Genomic DNA, 22,305 nt, shown 5'->3' on the forward strand with positions numbered 1-22,305 from the left:
GCTCTCTAGCCTTCACAAAGATGGCGGCCGGTGCTGGCCGCGGCTGCGCAGTCCGCATAGCCGCGAGTGCGGCTGCGCAGCTCTAAGGCCACCTCCCCGATCCACGCTACTGTTACGTGGATCGGGGGGTTGGCCTTAGAGCTGCGCAGCCGCACTCGCGGCTATGCGGACTGCGCAGCCGCGGCCAGCTCCGGCGGCCATCTTGGTACAGGCTGGGGAGCACGACCCGGGCCGCGCGGTCGGGGACCGTTCGGGGGCATATTAAGCAGCGGGGACCAGGCGGAACGGCACGGAGGGCGCGGACGGCGTCCTCCGTGCCATGCAAACACGCACAGGTATCTAACTTTTTTTATGGTTTTTTTTGCAAATCTGGCCTCGTAAGTCCTTTAAGGACCAGAGCCTTTTTCTCCATTCAGACCACTGCAGCTTTCACGGTTTATTGCTCGGTCATACAACCTACCACCTAAAGGAATTTTACCTCCTTTTCTTGTCACTAATACAGCTTTCTTTTGCTGCTATTTGATTGCTGCTGCGAGTTTTAGTTTTTATTATATTCATCAAAAAAGACATGAATTTTGGCAAAAAAATGACTTTTTTAACTTGCTGTGCTGACATTTTTCAAATAAAGTAAAATTTCCTATACATTTGAGCGCGAAAGTTATTCTGCTACATGTCTTTGATAAAAAAAAAAAAACATTCAGTGTATATTTATTGGATTGGGTAAAAGTTATAGCGTTTACAAACTATGGTGCCAAAAGTGAAGTTTCCCATTTTCAAGCATCTCTGACTTTTCTGCGCACCTGTCAGGTTTCATGAGGGGCTAAAATTCCAGGATAGTACAAATACCCCCCAAATGACCCCATTTTGGAAAGAAGACATCCCAAAGTATTCAGTGAGAGGCATGGTGAGTTCATAGAAGATTTTATTTTTTGTCACAAGTTAGCGGAAAATGACACTTTCTGACAAAAAAAAGAAAAAAAAAAGTTTCCATTTCTTCTAACTTGCGACAAAAAAAAAATGAAATCTGCCACGGACTCACTATGCTCCTCTCTGAATACCTTGAAGTGTCTACTTTCCAAAATGGGGTCATTTGTGGGGTGTGTTCACTGTCCTGGCATTTTGGGGGGTGCCTAATTGTAAGCACCCCTGTAAAGCCTAAAGATGCTCATTGGACTTTTGGCCCCTTAGCGCAGTTAGGCTGCAAAAAAGTGCCACACATGTGGTATTGCCGTACTCAGGAGAAGTAGTATAATGTGTTTTGGGGTGTATTTTTACACATACCCATGCTGGGTGGGAGAAATATCTCCGTAAATGACAATTGTTTTATTTTTTTTACACACAATTGTCTATTTATAGAGATATTTCTCCCACTCAGCATGGGTATGTGGAAAAATACACCCCAAAACACATTATACTACTTCTCCTGAGTACGGCGATACCACATGTGTGGCACTTTTTTGCACCCTAACTGCGCTAAGGGGCCCAAAGTTCAATGAGTACCTTTAGGATTTCACAGGTCATTTTGAGAAATTTCGTTTCAAGACTACTCCTCGCGGTTTAGGGCCCCTAAAATGCCAGGACAGTATAGGAACCCCACAAATTACCACATTTTAGAAAGAAGACACCCCAAGGTATTCCGTTAGGAGGATGGTGAGTTCATAGAAGATTTTTTTTTTTTTGTCACAAGTTAGCGGAAATTGATTTTAATTGTTTTATTTTCACAAAGTGTCATTTTCCGCTAACTTGTGACAAAAAATACAATCTTCTATGAACTCACCGTACTCCTAACGGAATACCTTGGGGTGTCTTCTTTCTAAAATGGGGTCATTTGTGGGGTTCCTATACTGCCCTGGCATTTTAGGGGCCCTAAACCGTGAGGAGTAGTCTTGAAACCAAATGTCGCAAAATGACCTGTGAAATCCTAAAGGTACTCATTGGACTTTGGGCCTCTTAGCGCACTTAGGGTGCAAAAAAGTGCCACACATGTGGTACCGCCGTACTCAGGAGAAGTAGTATAATGTGTTTTGGGGTGTATTTTTACACATACCCATGCTGGGTAGGAGAAATATCTCTGTAAATGACAATTGTTTGATTTTTTTTACACACAATTGTCCATTTACAGAGAGATTTCTCCCACCCAGCATGGGTATGTGTAAAAATACACCCCAAAACACAATATACTACTTCTTCTGAGTACGGCGATACCACATGTGTGACACTTTTTTGCAACCTAGGTGCGCTAAGGGGCCTAACGTCCTATTCACAGGTCATTTTGAGGCATTTGGATTCTAGACTACTGCTCACGGTTTAGGGCCCCTAAAATGCCAGGGCAGTATAGGAACCCCACAAGTGACCCCATTTTAGAAAGAAGACACCCCAAGGTATTCTGTTAGGAGTATGGTGAGTTCATAGAAGATTTTTTTTTTGTCACAAGTTAGCGGAAAATGACACTTTGTGAAAAAAAAAAACTATACATATCAATTTCCGCTAACTTGTGACAAAAAATAAAATCTTCTATGAACTCATCATACACCTAACAGAATACCTTGGGGTGTCTTCTTTCTAAAATGGGGTCACTTGTGGGGTTCCTATACTGCCCTGGCATTTTAGGGGCCCTAAACCGTGAGGAGTAGTCTTGAACCCAAATGTCTCAAAATGACCTGTGAAATCCTAAAGGTACTCATTGGACTTTGGGCCCCTTAGCACAGTTGGGCTGCAAAAAAGTGTCACACATGTGGTATCGCCGTACTCAGAAGAAGTAGTATAATGTGTTTTGTGGTGTATTTTTACATATAACCATGCTGGGTGGGAGAAATATCTCTGTAAATGACACATTTTTGATTTTTTTTACACACAATTGTCCATTTACAGAGAGATTTCTCCTACCCAGCATGGGTATGTGTAAAAATACACCACAAAACACATTATACTACTTCTCCTGAGTATGGCGATACCACATGTGTGACACTTTTTTGCAGCCTAGGTGCGCTAAGGGGCCCAACGTCCTATTCACAGGTCATTTTGAGGCATTTGTTTTCTAGACTACTCCTCACGGTTTAGGGCCCCTAAAATGCCAGGGCAGTATAGGAACCCCACAAGTGACCCCATTTTAGAAAGAAGACACCCCAAGGTATTCCGTTAGGGGTATGGTGAGTTCATAGAAGATTTTATTTTTTGTCACGAGTTAGTGAAAAATGGCACTTTGTGAAAAAAACAATAAAAATCCAATTTCCGCTAACTTTTGACAAAAAATAAAATCTTCTATGAACTCATCATACACCTAACAGAATACCTTGGGGTGTCTTCTTTCTAAAATGGGGTCACTTGTGGGGTTCCTATACTGCCCTGGCATTTTACGGGCCCAAAACTGTGAGTAGTCTGGAAACCAAATTTCTCAAAATGACTGTTCAGGGGTATAAGCATCTGCAAATTTTGATGACAGGTGGTCTATGAGGGGGCAAATTTTGTGGAACCGGACATAAGCAGGGTGGCCTCTTAGATGACAGGATGTTTTGGGCCTGATCTGATGGATAGGAGTGCTAGGGGGGTGACAGGAGGTGATTGATGGGTGTCTCAGGGGGCGGTTAGAGGGGAAAATAGATGCAATCAATGCACTGGGGAGGTAATCGGAAGGGGGTCTGAGGGGGATCTGAGGGTTTGGCCGAGTGATCAGGAGCCCACACAGGGCAAATTAGGGCCTGATCTGATGGGTAGGTGTGCTAGGGGGTGACAGGAGGTGATTGATGGGTGTCTCAAGGTGTGATTAGAGGGGGGAAATAGATGCAAGCAATGCACTAGCGAGGTGATCAGGGCTGGGGTCTGAGGACGTTCTGAGGTGTGAGCAGGTGATTGGGTGCCCTCAAGGGGCAGATTAGGGTCTAATCTGATGGGTAACCGTGACAGGTGGTGATAGGGGGTGATTGATGGGTAATTAGTGGGTGTTTAGAGGAGAGAAGAGATGTAAACACTGCACTTAGGAGGTGATCTGATGTCGGATCTGCGGGTGATCTATTGATGTGGGTGGGTGATCAGATTGCCCGCAAGGGGCAGGTTAGGGGCTGATTGATGGGTGGCAGTGACAGGGGGTGATTGATGGGTGGCAGTGACAGGGGGTGATTGATAGGTGATTGACAGGTGATCAGTGGGTTATTACAGGGAATAACAGATGTAAATATTGCACTGGCGAATTGATAAGGGGGGGTCTGAGGGCAATCTGAGCGTGTGGGCGGGTGATTGGGTGCCCGCAAGGGGTAGATTAGGGTCTAATCTGATGGGTAACAGTGACAGGTGGTGATAGGGGGTGATTGATGGGTGATTGATGGGTAATTAGTGGGTGTTTAGAGGAGAGAAGAGATGTAAACACTGCACTTGGGAGGTGATCTGATGTCGGATCTGCGGGCGATCTATTGGTGTGGGTGGGTGATCAGATTGCCCGCAAGGGGCAGGTTAGGGGCTGATTGATGGGTAGCAGTGACAGGGGGTGATTGACGGGTGATTGACGGGTGATTGACAGGTGATTGACAGGTGATCAGGGGGGATAGATGCATACAGTACACGGGGGGGGGGGGGGTCTGGGGAGAATCTGAGGGGTGGGGGGGTGATCAGGAGAGGGCAGTGGGCAGGGGGGGGGATAAAAAAAAAATAGCGTTGACAGATAGTGACAGGGAGTGATTGATGGGTGATTAGGGGGGTGACTGGGTGCAAACAGTGGTCTGGGGGGTGGGCAGGGGGGGGTCTGAGGGGTGCTCTGGGCGATCAGGGGGCAGGGGGGGGAAATCAGTGTGCTTGGGTGCAGACTAGGGTGGCTGCAGCCTGCCCTGGTGGTCCCTCGGACACTGGGACCACCAGGGCAGGAGGCAGCCAGTATAATAGGCTTTGTATACATTACAAAGCCTATTATACATATGTGCAGCGGCGATCCGGGTGCTAGTAACCCGCCGGCGCTTCCGAACGGCCGGCGGGTTACTACGAGCGGTGGGCGGAGCGAGTCTCCGGCGGCTGATCGCGTCACGAATGACGCGATCGCCGCATAGCCACTCCCGCAGCCGCCCCCGCCGATGGGCGTATTGCGGTCGTTTGGGCCCGGACTTTGCCGCCGCCCATCGGCTGGGGGCGGTCCTCAAGTGGTTAATGACCATGGTATCACTGTGCTGGATTGACCAGACCTAAGTGCCATAAAGCAGTGCTGTCCAACTTCACAGGTATGGAGGGTCAATTTTTTTCAGACTACTTGGTGGAGGTCTGACTTCAAAAAATTGGGTTCCCACTAGCATATCCCCAAGATGCTGGCATTTTCCCTCATAATACACCTAATCTCCCCGCATTTCCCCCAAGTAAACATGATCTGGCAGTGTTTTTCCCCATAATACATATAATCTCACAGTATTTCCCCAAAATACAATTAGATTGGCAGCATTAACCGCTTCAAAAAAACATACCAGGCAGCATTTTCACCCCAAAAAACATTAGGCAGAGTTCCCCTTTAATAAAATGAGCAATGTAATGTAAGGTGATAATGTACTCACCTGTGTGGTGACTCCTCCAGCGCCAATCTCCAGTCAATGCCCCTCCATCGTTGATTTCCAGTCTTTACTGTCCCCCTGAGTACAGCAGCTCCGGCTGCAAATCTCCCGCCTCACACTGAGCCAGCTAGTAATGAGTTCCGGGTGATGCGGTTATATTGTGTAGCACTCAGCATCATCTCAGCACCCATTGCAGCCAAACCCCTCTGCTGCTACTCTGCCTTCTGGGCACAGAGCCAGAGGCTGGCGGGCCGATTACGGAAGCTGGAAAGCAGTGCCATAGATGTTAGCACTGGTTGTTGCCTGGTGTGCCGCAGGACTGTCCTCTCCCCCCCGTCCCCGCCGCTGTTATTACCTTAGCAGCGGCTGCTCTCCCCTCTCCGGCGCGTGTACTTTCCAGCAGCGTATCTCCTGGCTGCTGTGTGTGATACGACAGGAAGCAGGGCTCGGTTCCCATAGTAACGGCGATACACATTGCCTCTACAGGAAGCCGATGCCCTGCTTCCTGTCGCATCACACACACAGCAGCCGGGAAATACGCTGCTGGAAAGTACACGCGCCGGAGAGGGGAGAGCGGCCGCTGCTATGGTAATAACATCGGCGGGGGGGGGGAGAGGGGGGGAAGAGGACAGTCCTGCGGCACACCAGGCAGCGGCGGGACGGGCGGGGGGCACCACCTACCTATACTGGACACTATACTAGCCACTATACTAGCTATACTGGGGCACTATACTGGCTATACTGGGGCACTATACTGGGTATACTGGGGCACTATACTGGCTGTACTGGGGCACTATACTGGCTGTACTGGGGCACTATACTGGCTATACTGGGCACTATACTAGCTATACTGGGCACTAAACTGGAGCACTATACTGGGGAACTATACTGGGGCACTATACTAGCTATACTGGGCACTACCTACCTATACTGAGCACTATTCTAGCTATACTGGGCACTATACTGGGCACTATACACCTATACTGGGCACTATTCTAGCCATACTGGGGCACTATACTAGCTATACTGGGCACTATACTAGCTATACTGAGCACTATTCTAGCCATACTGGGCACTATTCTAGCCATATTGGGCACTATACTAGCTATACTGGGCACTATACTGGAGCACTATACTGGGGAACTATACTGGGGCACTATACTAGCTATACTGGGCACTACCTACCTATACTGAGCACTATTCTAGCTATACTGGGCACTATACTGGGCACTATACACCTATACTGGGCACTATTCTAGCCATACTGGGGCACTATACTAGCTATACTGGGCACTATACTAGCTATACTGAGCACTATTCTAGCCATACTGGGCACTATTCTAGCCATATTGGGCACTATACTAGCTATACTGGGCACTATACTGGCTATACTGGGGCACTATACTTGCTATACTCGGCACTATACTGGAGCACTATACTGGCTATACTGGGGAACTATACCGGCTATACTGGGGCACTATACTGGGCACTATACTAGCTATACTGGGCACTACCTACCTATACTGAGCACTATTCTAGCTATACTGGGGCACTATACTGGGATAACTATACTAGCCATACTGGGGCAACTAAACTCCCTATACTGGGGCAACTATGCTAGCTATGCAGCCGCACCTCAGCCCCCCCCCCCCCCCCCATAGCCTGCTGCGCACGGCACTGTCCACTAGGTCGCGCAAATACCTGCGACAACCCCTGCAAACCCCCGCCCCCCCCCCCTCGCCGTTCCCCGGAGAAAAATTTGGTCAGAAGTGTTCCCCGGGCCGGAAAAGGTTGGGAACCACTGCCATAGAGCATCTATGGGGTTTTGTAAAGAGGGAAAAATAAGAAAACCAGACCCAAGAATATAGACGAGCTGAGAGCTGTTATCAAAGCATCCTGGGCTTCTGTAACCCATCAGCAGTGCCACGGGCTGATCTCCTCCATGCCACGCCGCACTGAAGCGGTCATTTTTGCACAAGGAGCCCCAACCAAATATTAAGTACACAGAGCAGGATCATCCACCAGGCATCCTAGGCAGGTGGTTGGGGCGTAGTCAGTGTCAAGTGTCTCTTACCACAAAGACCACAAGAGGGGCCCAAATCTACTACCTTGCCTAGGGCTCCATTACATCTTGATCCATCTACATGTCTACATGGACACGTTTTTAGTAAGTTAACATTTCTGTATTAAAAATCTTTTATTGGTCTTCTGTAATAGTCTAATTTTCTGAGATCCTGAATTTGGGGTTTTCATCGCCTGTGGGCCATAATCGGCAAAATGAAAAGAAATAAACTTGAAACCTATCATTCTGTGTGAAATGAATCTATATTATACAATGTACGAGTTTCACTTCTTGAATTGAATTACTGAAATAAATTAACTTTTTGATGATATTGCAATTGTAATTCAGAAACTGACTGCGCTATGTGACTGCTGGCAGGCAGTGGCAGGCTCAGAAGCTGTAACCACACTGATCACGGACGGGCAGAGACTATCAGAGATGTATTAAGATGTAATGTGGCCCCCTTGGGAAGGTAGTTTGGTAAACTGAAGTGGAGAGAGGTCAAAGAAGGTGTCAAGTGGCCCCTTGACACCCACTAGGTGCCACGCACCAGCCTAGGCTGCCTGGTGGATGATCCTGCTCTGGAGACTATGACCGATGCCAGATCGTGATCATGGGCAATCAAAAACTATAACCGGACCGTGACCACTTTCAAGCAGAGAATGTGACTGTAGTGTAAATACTGACAGGCTTCCAGCAGACTTACCTTAAAGAACAACTGAAGTGAGAAGAATGTGGAGGATGCCATATTTATTTCCTTCTAAACAATACCAGTTGCCTGGCAGCCCTGCTGGTCCATTTGGCTGTAGTAGTGTCTGAATCACACCAGAAACAAGCAGGCAGCCAATCTTGTCAGATCTGACAATAAGGTCAGGAACACCTGATCTGCTGCATGCTTGTTTAGGGTCTATGGCTAAAAGTATTCGAGGCATGGGATCAGCAGGACAGCCAGGCAACTGGTATTGCTTATAAGGCAGCCTCCATATCCCTCTCACTACAGTTGTCCTTTAAAAATAAATATAAAAAACCCCAGATACTTGCCTATGGAGAGGGAGGGCTCTAGGTCCTATAGAGTCTTCCTGTTTCTCTCCTGGTCCCCTCGTTACAGCACCACCACCCCCAGTCCTTCGACCGATGGGAGGCTTTGGAACTCTTCGGGAGACCGAGCGCTCCTGAAGTGGAGATGGACGGCTCCATACTGCACCAGCCTCAGTGTGCTCTCTTGCAAGTGTGTATGCGCAGTATGGAGTTGCCCATTTTCAGGAGCACTTAGGGCTCCTGAAGATTTCCAAAGCTTCCCGCGGCAGGAGCTATGACCGGAGGTGAAGGATCTGGAACGAGGGGACGAGGAGAGGAATGGAAAGGCTCTATAGGACTCGAGAGCCTTTCCTTTCCATAGGTAAGTATGCTTTTTTAATTTAAATTTAGCTTCAGGTTTGCTCAAGATCTTTTGAACTTGATCGTTCATCGACTGTTTAACACGATTCCACCTTTTGGTGTGTATGTCGCCTAAGGTTGAGTTTTGCTTTATTGTGAGAAACCTGCATATAAAGCGGGGTTTGCTATCAAAGTATCCTCTTCTTATCTCTTTTGTTACCTTGCTAGTGATATTGAAGGATGTGTCTGTTTCTCAATGCCTGTTCACCCTCTCTCTTGCCTTTTGCAGTTTGTGAAGACTGTCGCTTGTACTTCCGAGACTCCTGTCCGCAGCACGGAACCCCGACATTCATCTTGGACACCCCGGTTCCAGAAAACGTCCCCTCCCGGGCCTTGCTTTCCCTGCCAGAAGGCCTGGTGGTCAAGGAGAGGCCGCAGGGAGGGTTTGGTGTCTGGTGTACGATTCCGGTCATCCCGCGCGGCTGCATTTTCGGCCCTTATGAGGGGGATATATTGGTGGACCGGAATGATTGCACAGTTTACTCTTGGGCGGTATGGATTTTCCTATATCTTTTATTATGTGTGTTTGTGGGTGAGGCTATAGCCAGGCAGTATTGTGAAGGTCTAAAGCACAGATATGACTTCCAATTTCCAATATCTATAAGGGGTTGTGTTAACCCCTACCGCCAACACCAACATACACCCTTTATTCCATATCTGCCATCCCAGATTTATACCCCGAAGCCATCTGTTTAAAACAGTCCGGAAGTCAGCACTTCCTTTCTGCTCTAAAAGATAAGCAACAGCATAATAACCTTTAAAGAAAAACATTTGTTTGTTACAGCTGATGCAAATCCTGTAACACATCTGTAGTGTGTCAACGTCCTGCTTTCATGGAAGCAGACATAGGGTTAACATCCTATGTTTACAAATTAGCTGCTCTTGCGAAACAGTTGCGAGATCAAATTACAGTTGTGATTAATCACAGATGAAGGGGAAATAGATGGAGTAAAATCTCTAAATGCATACAGGGTGCATATCTCTGTTTTCCTTTGGTCCTGTGCAAGAGTTCAGGTCCACTTTAAAGCAAAGGGTATTCTGTGGCTGGGTGCAGTGCAGACTGCATGCTTGATTGGCCATTGTTTCCAGCAGTGGTGTAGCAATAGAGGATGCCACGGAATAGACCATACCAGAGCCCTAAACCATAGGGGCCCGGTAGGGACCCTACTTCAGTCGCTTTATTAGCTCTTTAACTGCTTGCCGATCAGCGTGGACATGGCGGCAGCCCCAGAACCGCTCCACGCTGATTGGCATATACGGCCTTCTATGGGGCTAGCAGGAATTTCGCACTCACTGATGCACGCGCAACTCCGCCTTCAGTCTCATAGCGGTGATCGCCGCTCAGAGACTGTTAGACAGCCAAACAGCCAGTCTTAGGCAGCGCTGTACTGGGGACACTGCCGTGTGACACGGCTGTCCCCTCCAAAGGCTGAGGAGTGATCGGCTGTCATAGACTGAAACCTACCTATGACAGCCGATCACACTAATTGACTGGCAGGGGGAGGAAAGGGACAATATATAATAAATAAAAAATAGGCAAATTTATTAAAATAAATAAATATCTATAAAAAAATTTTTGCAACTGGGGAGCGATCAGACCCCATCAACAGAGAGCTGTGTTGGTGGGGAGAAAAGGAGGGGGGGGGGGGGGGGGGGGGGGGAATCACTTGTGTGCTGAGTTGTGCGGCCCTGCAGCTAAGCCTTAAAGGGAACCTAAACGGAGAGGGATATGGATGTTTCCTTTTAAACAATGCCAGTTGCCTGGCTGTCATGCTGATCTCTTTGGCTGCAGTAGTGGCTGAATCACAGACCTGAAACAAGCATACAGGTAATCCAGTCTGACTTCAGTCAGAGCACCTGATCTGCATGCTTGTTGAGGGGCTGTGGCTAAAAGTATTAGAGACACAGGATCAGCAGGAGAGTCGGGCAACTGGTATTACTTTAAAAGGAAAAATCCATATCCTTCTCAGTTTAGGTTCCCTTTAAAGCTGCAGTGGCCATTTTTAGTAAAAAAAAATGTCCTAGTCACTAGAGGGGTTTAACACCGCAGTCCTCAAGAGGTTAATAGTGCTCAGTTGGGAGTGATCACCTGTTTATGTGCTTTGATTAGGTGTAACCATTAATAGACTTAAGCTGAGTACACACGTACGATAACGATCGTTCAAAAACGAACGATAACGACAATTGGACCGATAATCGTGCGCTCCAAATTTTCCAACGATCGTTTTTTGGGACGATAACGACCGTTATCGTTCAATCCGACCGATCCAACCCGGCGGATTTTTTCGAAAGATAATCGTTCAATCGTTGCAGTGTGTACAAAGATCGTCCGATAACGCATGTTCTTATTGCCTGTCATTACGTCACTTCCGTTTGCGCACGCATTTTTTAATCGTTCGTCGTTCAGTACTTTATACTTATATCGTTCACGTGTGTACACAATCGTTCATTACGAACGATCTTTTCCGTCTAATTTGAATATCGTGTAAACGTCACGAATCGTTCGTAACGAACGATCTTTATCGGACGTGTATACGAACCTTTACACCTCTCTTGGCACTGCAGCTGCTCTCGGGAGGTTTTGGTGCTACATATCTACTGTTTTTTATATAGAGTTTTATCGGGGCCCAATGTAAAAGTCGCATTGGGGCCCAGAGCTCCGAAACTAGGCTACTGGTTTCCAGAATTGTTGTCTAAATGTAGTTTTTAGCTTTTAAAGCCATCAACCACATTAAAGGGGACCTGAGGTGAGAGGGATATGGAGGCTGTCATAGTTATTACCTTTTAAACAATACAAGTTGCCTGACTGCCCCCCTGATCCTGTGTCTCTAATGCTTTTAGTCATAGACCATGCATGCAGATCAGTGGGCTGTGCCCGCGAAACGCGTTGCATCCTTGGGGTATCTTCAATAAATGTGCATTTATTTATTTAATCACAGTCCTTGGTGTCTGCTTCCTCCCACCACTTCCTCCCAGCAATTTTTTAAAAATTTTATGTACTTTTATTCTACTGGCGTCCCTGTTCACCTACCAGTATATGCAGATCAGGTTCTCTGACTCAAGTCTGACTGGATTATCCACATGCTTGTTTCAGGGTGGTGATTCAGACATTACTGAGGCCAAAATGATCAGCAGGACTACCAGGCAAGTGGTATTATTTAAAAGGAAATAAATATGGCAGCCTCCATATCACTTGCACCTCGGGTTCCCTTTAACCACTTCAGGATTCTGCATACGCTTAAGTACGCCCCTGAATCCTGAAGTGGATTCCATGGAAACGGCCGCTCGTATGAGCGGCCGTTCCATGTCAGTTCACGGAGGGTGTCTCCGTGAACACCCTGCGAGCCGATCTGCGGCTCGCAGGGTAAATGTAAACACGCGGGGAAGATCTTCCCCGGTGTTTACATATATACGGCGCTGCTGCGCAGCAGTGCCGTAGAGGAGATCGGCGATCCCCGGCCTCTGATTGGCCGGGGATCGCCGGCATCTGATAGGCTAAAGCCTATCCCATCAGGCGCAGATCGTAAATCCGTCCTGCGCCGCTCACAGGGGGAGGGAGAGGGAGGGAAGGGGAAGGAGGCCAGGAAGCGCTGCGGAGAGGGGGGCTTTGAAGAGCCCCCCCGCGCAAGCGCAAGCAGCCGGCGGCGATCAGACCCCCCAGCAGGACATCCCCCTAGTGGGGAAAAAAGGGGGGAAGTCTGATCGCCCTGGCTGCTAGCTGATCGGTGCTGCGGGCTGGAGAGCCCACGCAGCACCGATCAGAAAAATACCCCCCTGGCACAGAAGTGGTTAAAGCAGTATGTTGTAGGTGAATGGGGAGGGCCTATGTCTGTTTCTGAGAAAATGCTAAGATTGAGAATAATGCAGCAATACGTTAAGATCAGCTTATTACTGACCAGGTCAAGGTCTCTTCCTTGTCCTCAGCCAGTCCTTCTGCAAATACCAGTGTGTACTCTAGTCCTGGTATTCAGGCAGGATATTGAGGCATATAAGTGTAATGTGTAGGGTTGGCTGCACCTGGACTGCCGTCTACCTCTGGTCCTCTCTGAGAACTTGGCAGGCTGTATTTCACAAGGCCTTGCTGATGCTGAACAGGAAGGGGAGTGACTGACCTGGCCATTGCCCCTCCCATAGAGCAGTGTAAGAGTGAAGAGGGGTGCTGCGTGACAAAGCGCCATCCTCCAGAGTGGTGGAAGGAAGACAAACTGTAAGCTCAGTGTTAAAATGACTTGTATTTGGTAATCTTAGAACTGTACGGGAGGCCTTTTTCTCAATGTTTTAATGTTTTTTTTTTGTTTTTTTTTAATAAATGAGATCACTTCATTCCACAATTACCAAATCTCTGCATGTGTTTTTTTTTACGCAGGTGCGAGACAACGGGTCATATTTTTATATTGATGCCACTGATGATTCCAAAAGCAGCTGGATGAGGTAAATGTTTAATCCCGTATTATTACCTAAATTTTCAAATAATATTTGATGAGAGAGAAAGCAAGGCACTGCTTCCTAAAAAGGCTAAACCTGCTTTTCAGAGGAAAAACATGTTTTGTGCCTCTGAAGAAGTAGGTTTAGCCTGCGAAACAGCTGTCAGGCTCTGACACCCCCACTGTTCTGTACCACTGTGATCACCAAGCTGGATTAAAGGGTTCTGGGAAGAAGTGCCTCACTTTCTCTCTCTTCAAATGTGATTGCAGCTTCACTGTTGTCTGGGCATGGCTTCTCCCTCCCACCACTAGAGGTCGGTATTTGGTGTATACAAGACTGGCTTTCTATCATAGTGAATAAACAACCTACCTACTTTACATCATACATGACCTTTTATGGTAGGCGATGTGGGCTCGACCTAGCATCACTGATGGCAGTTTCATGTTCCAGTGGTATAATATCTTTTATAGTATTTATAGATTAATGTGATTTCGTATTAGTACACGGAGCAGTCGTATGCTATTATTACAAAAATATAACATTTTGTTCTGTTAAAGCCTTGTACATTCACTCAGTGTCACCCTTCACAGTCACTGATCAATCATTGGTACTGTGGCGAGTCTCATAGAGACTAATGGCCACTGCAACATGGGAACGGCAGGGGAGAGTACCACAGCGTGATGCTCCGTAGTGTGAAAGGGGCCTTTAAGTGGATCTGAATATTAGCTTAAAGCAAGCAGTTTCCTGCAGTGGACAGTAACGTGAAGAAGATTACGCATGGCCCGGGGCGCGCAGGTAATGAAACTAGCTGGCGGCGGGAGATCGGAGGATCGTGCAGGACCGGCACGGGACAGGACGGCTGCTGGGGGCTTGGGGAAGCTCCAGGTAAGTGAAACTGTTTGTTTTAAAGAGTAACTGTCGGGCATAAAATAAAAAATCAATTCTTTATTTTTATCTAGTAAACAAGTAATAAGGATGCTAATCAGGCAATCCAAAAGTTAAAATCACTATTACTTTTCTTGTTGATGAATTATCATTCCCCAGTTTACATGACTCTTATTTGGTACACAGAAAATTTGGTACACAAAAGAGAAGTTGCAGGGCATGCTGGGTTGTCTTTTTTTGCTTCTCTACTTCCCCTCAGACTTAACTAATGCAGCCTGATTGGCTGAAGCCTCCTTCCCTCCTGTTTTCCCCTCCCCACCTCTGTTCCTCACTGATTGGCCAATATTTTTCATGCTGAAACAATGCACTTTCTATAGTGAAAAGGGGGGGGGGGATGGGGGAATCAGGCAGAGGAGACTAAGGGCAGATATTACATCACGACTGGCTTGAAAATAGCCACAGTAAATATGGAAACTGTCTAGAATAGGATTCTCTACTTCTCCTTTATAAAATTTACAGGAATCATAACATGGACAGTACAAAACGGGCTTGATTCACAAAGCGGTGCTAACCTACTTAGCACGTCTAAAGTCTTTAGACACGCTAACCAGGGTGCTAAGTAGGTTAGCATTGGATTTCTCAATCAGATCGCGCGCTAACTTTGCGCGCGCAAAGTTTTACGCGCGCTAAGTCCCATAGGCTTTAATGGGCACTTTGCGCGGTGCGCCCTGCGCTCTGTGCAGTACGCGCGTAAAGTTTTACGCGCATAAAGTTTTGCGCGCGTAAAGTTTTATGCGCGAAAAGCTTGTTTAGACGTGCTAAGGGGGTTTTCACAGGCGTGCTAACAGTTAGCACTGCTTTGTGAATCAAGCCCAACATGTGTTATGTAAGTAGAGCAAGTATTTATCTACTTGTATATTTGGTTTTTTTTTCCCTGAGATAGTATGGCTGACCGCTCCTCTTTAAGCTAATCTTCAGTTCCATTTTAAGTGTCCCTGAGACAAAACTAAAGCCAGCATTCATACTCTTAGCCCACTGAAGAAAGAGACTGGGCCGGCCAGCGGTCAATCGCAGTGGCCTAGGTAAGAGTTCACAGGGTAGGAAGCCCCAGGTAAGAATGAATGCTGGCTTTAAGTTTGTCTCAGGTTTCCTTTAATGTCTCAATCGAGAGGTGTCCTCACTTTTGTGAGATGATGTACATTGACCATTTTATATCGCTATCCTTCAGAGGAGATCCCCATCTAATCCCAACTGTTACCACAGTCTTAATGTCCCAGTTTTTTGGGACAAATGATTAGGTGGTTTGGTGATGTTGGAAGAAACCTGGGCAAATATGGAGAACATACAAACTCCATGCAGAGAGATTCCAGGCTAAGAAGGGAATGTGGACCCTTAGTGCTGCTAGGTGGAAGTGTTTTCCACTAGGCTCCCCTGATCACTTAAATCTACATGCAGGTGGAAGATTCTTGTTGTTTGAGACAATCGTTCACGATTCTTTTGAGGAAAACTCAGCACAGGTGCCCCTGATGTGTAGCAGTCTGCCATGCTGGGTCACTAAACGACCAGCACAGACATGACTCTGCTGCTCATCATCCCCCCTCCCCTCTCCATAGAATGAAACTGACTGAGAGCTAAGCAGTATGTCTGTACAGTGACTAGTCCTAAACAATTCCTGATGATCATTCTGGGTGACAGTAATGGTGTGTGTCTGCCTTTACCACTGTGCCACCCTTTAAATCTACATTCTAGCCAGTTCTTTTGCATCCTGGTATGCAGATGATTAAATATTGATGTTTGATTTATTCTGTCAGGTACGTGGCTTGTGCATCAACAGAGGAAGAGCACAATCTGACGGTATTCCAGTATCGAGGGAAAATCTACTATCGTTCGTGTCAGCCTATCCCATCAGGAACAGAACTCATGGTGTGGATTGGGGAAGAGTATGCCAGAACGCTGGGTCTTAAGCTAGGTAATAATAGCATGGACATCTGCTGAAATACTGCTACACTTATGCTGGGAACACACAATGCAGCGCCCTGTCCGATCGACAAGATTATTTCCAACCTGTCCGATCTGTTTCTGCAGCAGTATTTCTTCCCAATACACATAAAGCGCAGCATTTCTCCTAAAATACACATAATGCAAAAGCATTTGTCTTAAAATACACATAATGCGCAGCGCTTCTCATAAAATACACATAATGCACAGCGCTTCTCATAAAATACACATGATGCGCAGCGCTTCTCATAAAATACACATGATGCGCAGCGCTTCTCATAAAATACACATAATGCACAGCGCTTCTCATAAAATACACAATGCACAGCATTTCCACAGAAAATACACATATATGTAGTATTTCCACAGGAAATACACATAATGTGCATTGTATCCCCCAGAAAATACACAACGCGTTTCCCCCTTTATAAAACATATTAGGCAGCATTTCCCTCATAAATGATGAGGCAGAATTCCCCTTTTATGTCTGCCTTTTTCCCCCCATGCCTCCCCCTGATAGTGCCCCCTAATAGCCCTGTTGCTAGTGGTGCTCCTGAAAAAGAAAAACAATTTACTCACCTGGCAGAAGACTCCTCTCTTGGCCTCCAGCGTTGCTCCCCGATAGATCTTCATTGCAACAAGTCCAGCTACAAAACTCTCACACCGACAGGCAGAGCAGGGCTATGGGAAAATGGCGCCTGAAGCCCAACACCAGGGACATAAATAGTCTCTACTGCTAGGCTTTCTACGCTATTTTCCCATAGCCCTTTTTTTTTTTTACTGCATCCACAGCATGAAGCCTGAATCAGGTTAGCTGCGGCCAGTTCACCTCTTGGAGGGAAACACCATCTGGCCTTGCGTCGGTGGGCTAGATGAAATGGCCAAGCGGGCTGTGTCCGGCCTGTAGGCCGTAGTTTGCCCACATATGCTTTAGAGGGTCAATTCGCAAATGTGATATTTTATCTATTAAGCTCCAGAGATCTTATTAAAACTCCCTACAGATATTTGTAATTGTTAGGAAGATTCCCCCACAACCCCCTTACTGACCAATATAAAAATAAAAGTTTTGGGTGGATTATTCTTTAAAGACAATTGTCTTAAAAAGTACTATTATGTAAACCAAGATATGATTACCACTTGTTTTTAAGCCTTTGCTGACGATACTTACATTTTTGTTCTCTAGGAGAGCATTTTAAATATGAATTTGGTGAAAAGGAACTACTGATGAAACTCTTCCAAGACTTACAACTGAAGCCACTGGAACACTTGTCAAGCCAAAATCAATACCACTGCAATGATATGGTCAGCCCCCTTATGCCGTCCCACAAACCGAGCTATCCGCTGAGCAACGTTGGACACTCATCTGGGTTCCAGCTTCTTGAAGGAACTCAGAACCTCGTAAGTTTAGGTCGGGCCCAAAGCCGTTACTGGACGTTTTTTGGTTTTCAAGGTGACGCCTATGGACGGATAATTGATAAAACTAAGATTATTTGCAAAATTTGTGGAGTCAGACTTTCCTATAGTGGCAATACAACTAACCTGAGACAACATCTTATATATAAACATAGACGGGAGTACAATGAACTGGTGGGAACCCAAGGGGCAGTAGTTGACCCACAGAAAAATGTAGAAGTTGTTCCACCCCGTGAAGTGGCTTCTAGGGCAGTGGTGGCTCCAACTGTAGGGAGAACAACCAAAGCTGTGGCCGATTTCATTGTCCGTGACCTGATGCCAGTGGAAATAATTGAAGGGGAGGGTTTTACTCAAATGCTGTCTGTCCTGGACCCCAATTATAAACTACCAGCAGCTTCTTTCCTCGCCCATACAATCCTACAGGAAATGCATGTCCAAGCCAAGCTAAAAGTTGCAGAACTGGTTAAGAATTTGCAGGACTGTTCTGTCAGCCTGGACATATGGAAGCACAGTGGCTCTTTGTCCTACCTCACTCTCATTATCCATTACGTTGATGAAGGATTTGAATCTAAGAACATGGTGCTATCCAGTAGGGTTGTTTCAGAAGACCTTTCTGAAGACAGCCTTAAATCAGTTCTCCTTGATGTAGCAGAGGAATGGGGGATACGAAACAATACATTCTACGCAGTAGGTATTAATGGTCCCACAGTAAAAGCAGCAGCATCAAAGGTAGGTTGGAAGTCACTGCCGTGTGTAGGACAGGTGCTCAGGGGCTGTATTGAAGCTATTCTTCAGCACCACACCATACAAACCACACTGGATAGGTTCAGAAGACTAATAGCCACTATTTTCTCATCTACAACTCAAAATGAAGAGTTGACAACTCATGGTCCTGTATTGAAGGTTCATTTAAAAATGTTCCTTCGTGATGGAACAAAGTGGTATAGTATTTACACTTTGTTGCAGAGCATTGTTGACCATTCCAAATTCTTCAAGGGTCTCATTGAGACACTGAAAGAAGATGGGATTACATTGGAACCTCAGGATTGGTCAATTCTACAAGATGTCGTAGACATCCTTAAACCATTATCTATTGCTACCTCAACATTTACCAAAGATCAGTTTGCAGGGTTATGCCTGGTCAAACCTGTGATTACCAGCTTATTGTATAAACACTTGGCTCCTAATGAGTGGGACTCAGACTTTTGCAAGAACATTAAAAAGGCCATACATGAAGAGTTGAGTTTTAAGTATTCCGATGGTGAAGTCAATCAGGTTCTCAATTTGGCATGTGCCTTGGACCCTCGTTTTCGTGGCCTTGACTTCCTCAGCCAACCAGACCGGGTGGAGGCTCTTCATCTACTGAAGCTCCAAGCATCAAGTCTGGCAAAAACACCGTCCACAGAAGCTTTTTGTGTCACACCTGAACCCCAAAACACAAGGCCACCAACGAAAAAGCCCAAGCAGGACTCCGGCATTGAGTTTCTCTTGGGAGACTTGTGCAGCGTCAGAAATTCTTCAGGTAGTACTGCTAACCAGCAGGCAGAGCAAGAAATTAGCAGCTTCCAGACCAGTGAAGCCTCTTCCCTATGCCAGGACCCATTGCAGTGGTGGAAAATGCATTACACCCAATACCCAATACTCGCTCGGGCAGCTCGCAAACTCTTGGCCATTCCCGCCACTTCTGTACCCACAAGCTGGCTATTTACAGATGCTGGCATGACGGTTTATAGAAAACGGTCTGCTCTGACTGCTGAGCACGTAGATATGCTAGTGTTTCTAAATGGCAATCGGTTCCTTCTCTAATCTGCTACTAGTTGGTCTTTCACGTCTGTGCCTCTCCTGTACTCTTCTTGGCCACTAGTTGGCGGTGGCTCTCTGTTACTCCTACAGTTACAATCTTGTGCTTCCAGTGCTATCCTATCCTTGTAAGAACAAATTAATAGTCTTTGGGTCAGAACCAGTATATAGATAATTTCCGCAGTATATTACTGGGGTTTCAGAAAAAATAATTACATGTTCCCTTACTGGTCGGACAATAAACTTTGCTTGCAGGATTCTCAGATATAATGGTAGAGTGATATGCTGTGAGTCATGCCAAGTACTCTGCAAAATCCAAAATATTGTACATATATAAATTGGCAAGATCCAATACTTTCCTGTAGTCATTTTTACGCTGAATCGGATAGTATTTTTGAGGCTGAAATCTGACCCCCATTCCCACCCAGTGCTGCACAGTGTATTCATAAACCGCATCTCTAAATGCATCCATATAATAAAGGCACCTATAAATATCATTATTTTTACAGGTGCCTTTATTATATGGATGCATTTAGGGATTGCCGCTAGTAGAATATCTGTAAAATTACCGATATTCTACTACTTAACTTCGGTAGTAAAAATCATTTATGCTCCTCTACCTTTGCCTAACCCTTAATACGTTTAAAAAAGAGAGAGAGACATTGCACCTTTGCTCATTTTTCATCTCTCTGCCTGCTATTGTGATTTGCAAATTGCAGAGTTTGGGGATTCTGAGCAAATCGAAGCTAGTGGAAAAGGGCCCTTAGCCCTGTGTCCTTCACTGGCAGTTTGTGCAGAAGGCAGGTTCATCCCCTCATTATTAGCCTTCATGCTAGTATAGTGGAATGACAATGATTTCATCAAGTTGTGAAATACTATTAGAAGGTATCTGCAAAAATCTTTATAGGGAGGTTAAGGGCTGTTTCACACGACAGAATTTGTCTGCGATTTGCGGTTTTGCAAATTCACGTTTGGTGCACATCAGTGGCATTGCATTGTAGTGCAAAATTTTGCATCTGAAATTAGTACAGAAAAAAATGGCCTAACTGTATGCTTTTTTTCGCAATTCACAAGTCAATGGGAATGCAATTTTTTGCATCCAAATGTAAAAATTTGTATTTGCGTATAAAGTTAATTAAATGTAAGTTAACATCATTGATTGAAAATCAAAATCTAAAAAAATAGAAGAATTAGGTGCGAAAATTTTCAAAATGTCGAATCGAAATTATGAAAAATTGTGGAAAAATGCAACCGCAAATCAATGGGATACACGTGAAGTCCCCCTTAAAGCGGACATAAACTCAGAACTTCCTCTCTGCACTAAAAGATAAGCAACCGTATAATAACCTTTAAAGAAAAACATCTCTTTGTTACAGCCCACAGAACTCCTGCAATAAATCTGCAGTTTGTCTACTTCCTGCTTTAACCACTTAATGACCACGGTCAGCCGATCGGCGGACCTAGGTGTTAAGTGGTTTTAAATCTTTCCATGTCAGTTCACGGAGGGTGATCGCGGCTCGCAGGCAAAATGTAAACATGCGGGGAAGAAATCCCCGCTGTTTACATCAATACGCCGTCCTGTGCCGCCCATAGCTTGAACGAGAGGGAGCGAAGGAGAGGGAGGGAGGAAAATCGCTACGGAGGGGGGCTTTGAGGAGCCCCCCCACTCGGCCCCACAGAGCGACGGCGATCAGACCCCCCTAGCAGAACATCCCCCTAGTGGGGGAAAAAGGGGGGGGGGAAGTCTGATCGCCCTGCAGCAATTCTGATCTGTGCTGTGGGCTGGAGAGCCCACACAGCACAGATCATCCAAAAATCCCCTGGTCCTTAAGTGGTTAATGGAAGCAGACAGAGGGTTAACCTCTTGTGTTTACAAATTAGCTACGGCTGCTCCGAGATCAAATTACAATTGTGATTACTTGCAGCTGAGGGGGAATTAGTAAGGCTCTTCACTCTACACACAAACAGGGTTGATTAATCTGTGTTTTCCCATGCATGAGTTCAGGTCCACTTTAAAGCGAACGTAAAGAAAACCTGTAATGAAAGAAATCTTCCCTGGGGGGTACTCACCTTGGGTGGGCGGATCCTATTGAGGCTTCCCCCATCCTCCTCGGTCCCGCGGCGACGGAGATAAAGCTCCCCGAACAGCGGGGATGTAAATATTTACCTTCCCGGCTCCAGCGCAGGCTCGGCTCTCCGCTCAGATATATGCGGAAATAGCTGATCGCTGTCGGGCTGCTCTACTGCGCAGGCGCAAGTGTCCCCGACGGAGATCGGCTATTTTCGCCTATCTCCATGCGGAGAGCCGCAACAGCGCCCCCGCTGGAGCCAGGAAAGGTAAATAGATCAGCGCTTGTCAGCCTTTTCGAGGGAGGATTCCGGGACACTTCGGGGGAGCCAGCGCTGGACTGCCTGCAGCTACAGGGAGGGGGGCTCATTGGGACCCTGAGGCTTCCCACTCCCAAGGTGAGTAACCCCCAGGGGAATGTTTTTTTGTTACAGGCTCTCTTTAAAGTGGAACTTCCTCTCTGCTCCTAAAGATAAGCCACCGCATGATAACCTTTGGAGGCAAAAAATTCTTCATTACAATTTATGGAAATCCTAAAAAAAAAAACAACTTAAATGTTAACTTCCCGCACACTCCTGGGAGCACAGAAAGGGTTAAGCTGCAGTGTTTACTTATCACAGAGCCAATGCACAGCTCACAGCCCCTGATTCACACTTGCTAATAACAGCTAGTTAGACAGGCTGATCTCTCTAAAC

The 22,305-nt window shown here is 46.3% G+C and overlaps 1 protein-coding gene across 1 annotated transcript in view; it reads left to right on the forward strand.

The window, feature by feature from the left end:
* LOC137521737 (E3 SUMO-protein ligase ZBED1-like) overlaps window positions 1-19,662 on the forward strand; it is a 43,990-nt gene extending 24,328 nt beyond the window's left edge. Inside the window, exons 3-6 of the mRNA XM_068241404.1 lie at window positions 9,251-9,513; window positions 13,388-13,452; window positions 16,143-16,300; window positions 17,513-19,662. Of these exons, the coding sequence (XP_068097505.1) occupies window positions 9,251-9,513; window positions 13,388-13,452; window positions 16,143-16,300; window positions 17,513-19,548 (2,522 nt within the window). The 3' untranslated portion in view covers window positions 19,549-19,662. The remainder of the gene's footprint in view (window positions 1-9,250; window positions 9,514-13,387; window positions 13,453-16,142; window positions 16,301-17,512) is intronic.
* The last annotated feature ends 2,643 nt before the right edge of the window (window positions 19,663-22,305 follow it).

Source organism: Hyperolius riggenbachi, chromosome 6, assembly GCF_040937935.1.
Source record: "Hyperolius riggenbachi isolate aHypRig1 chromosome 6, aHypRig1.pri, whole genome shotgun sequence".
Lineage (NCBI taxonomy): Eukaryota > Metazoa > Chordata > Amphibia > Anura > Hyperoliidae > Hyperolius > Hyperolius riggenbachi.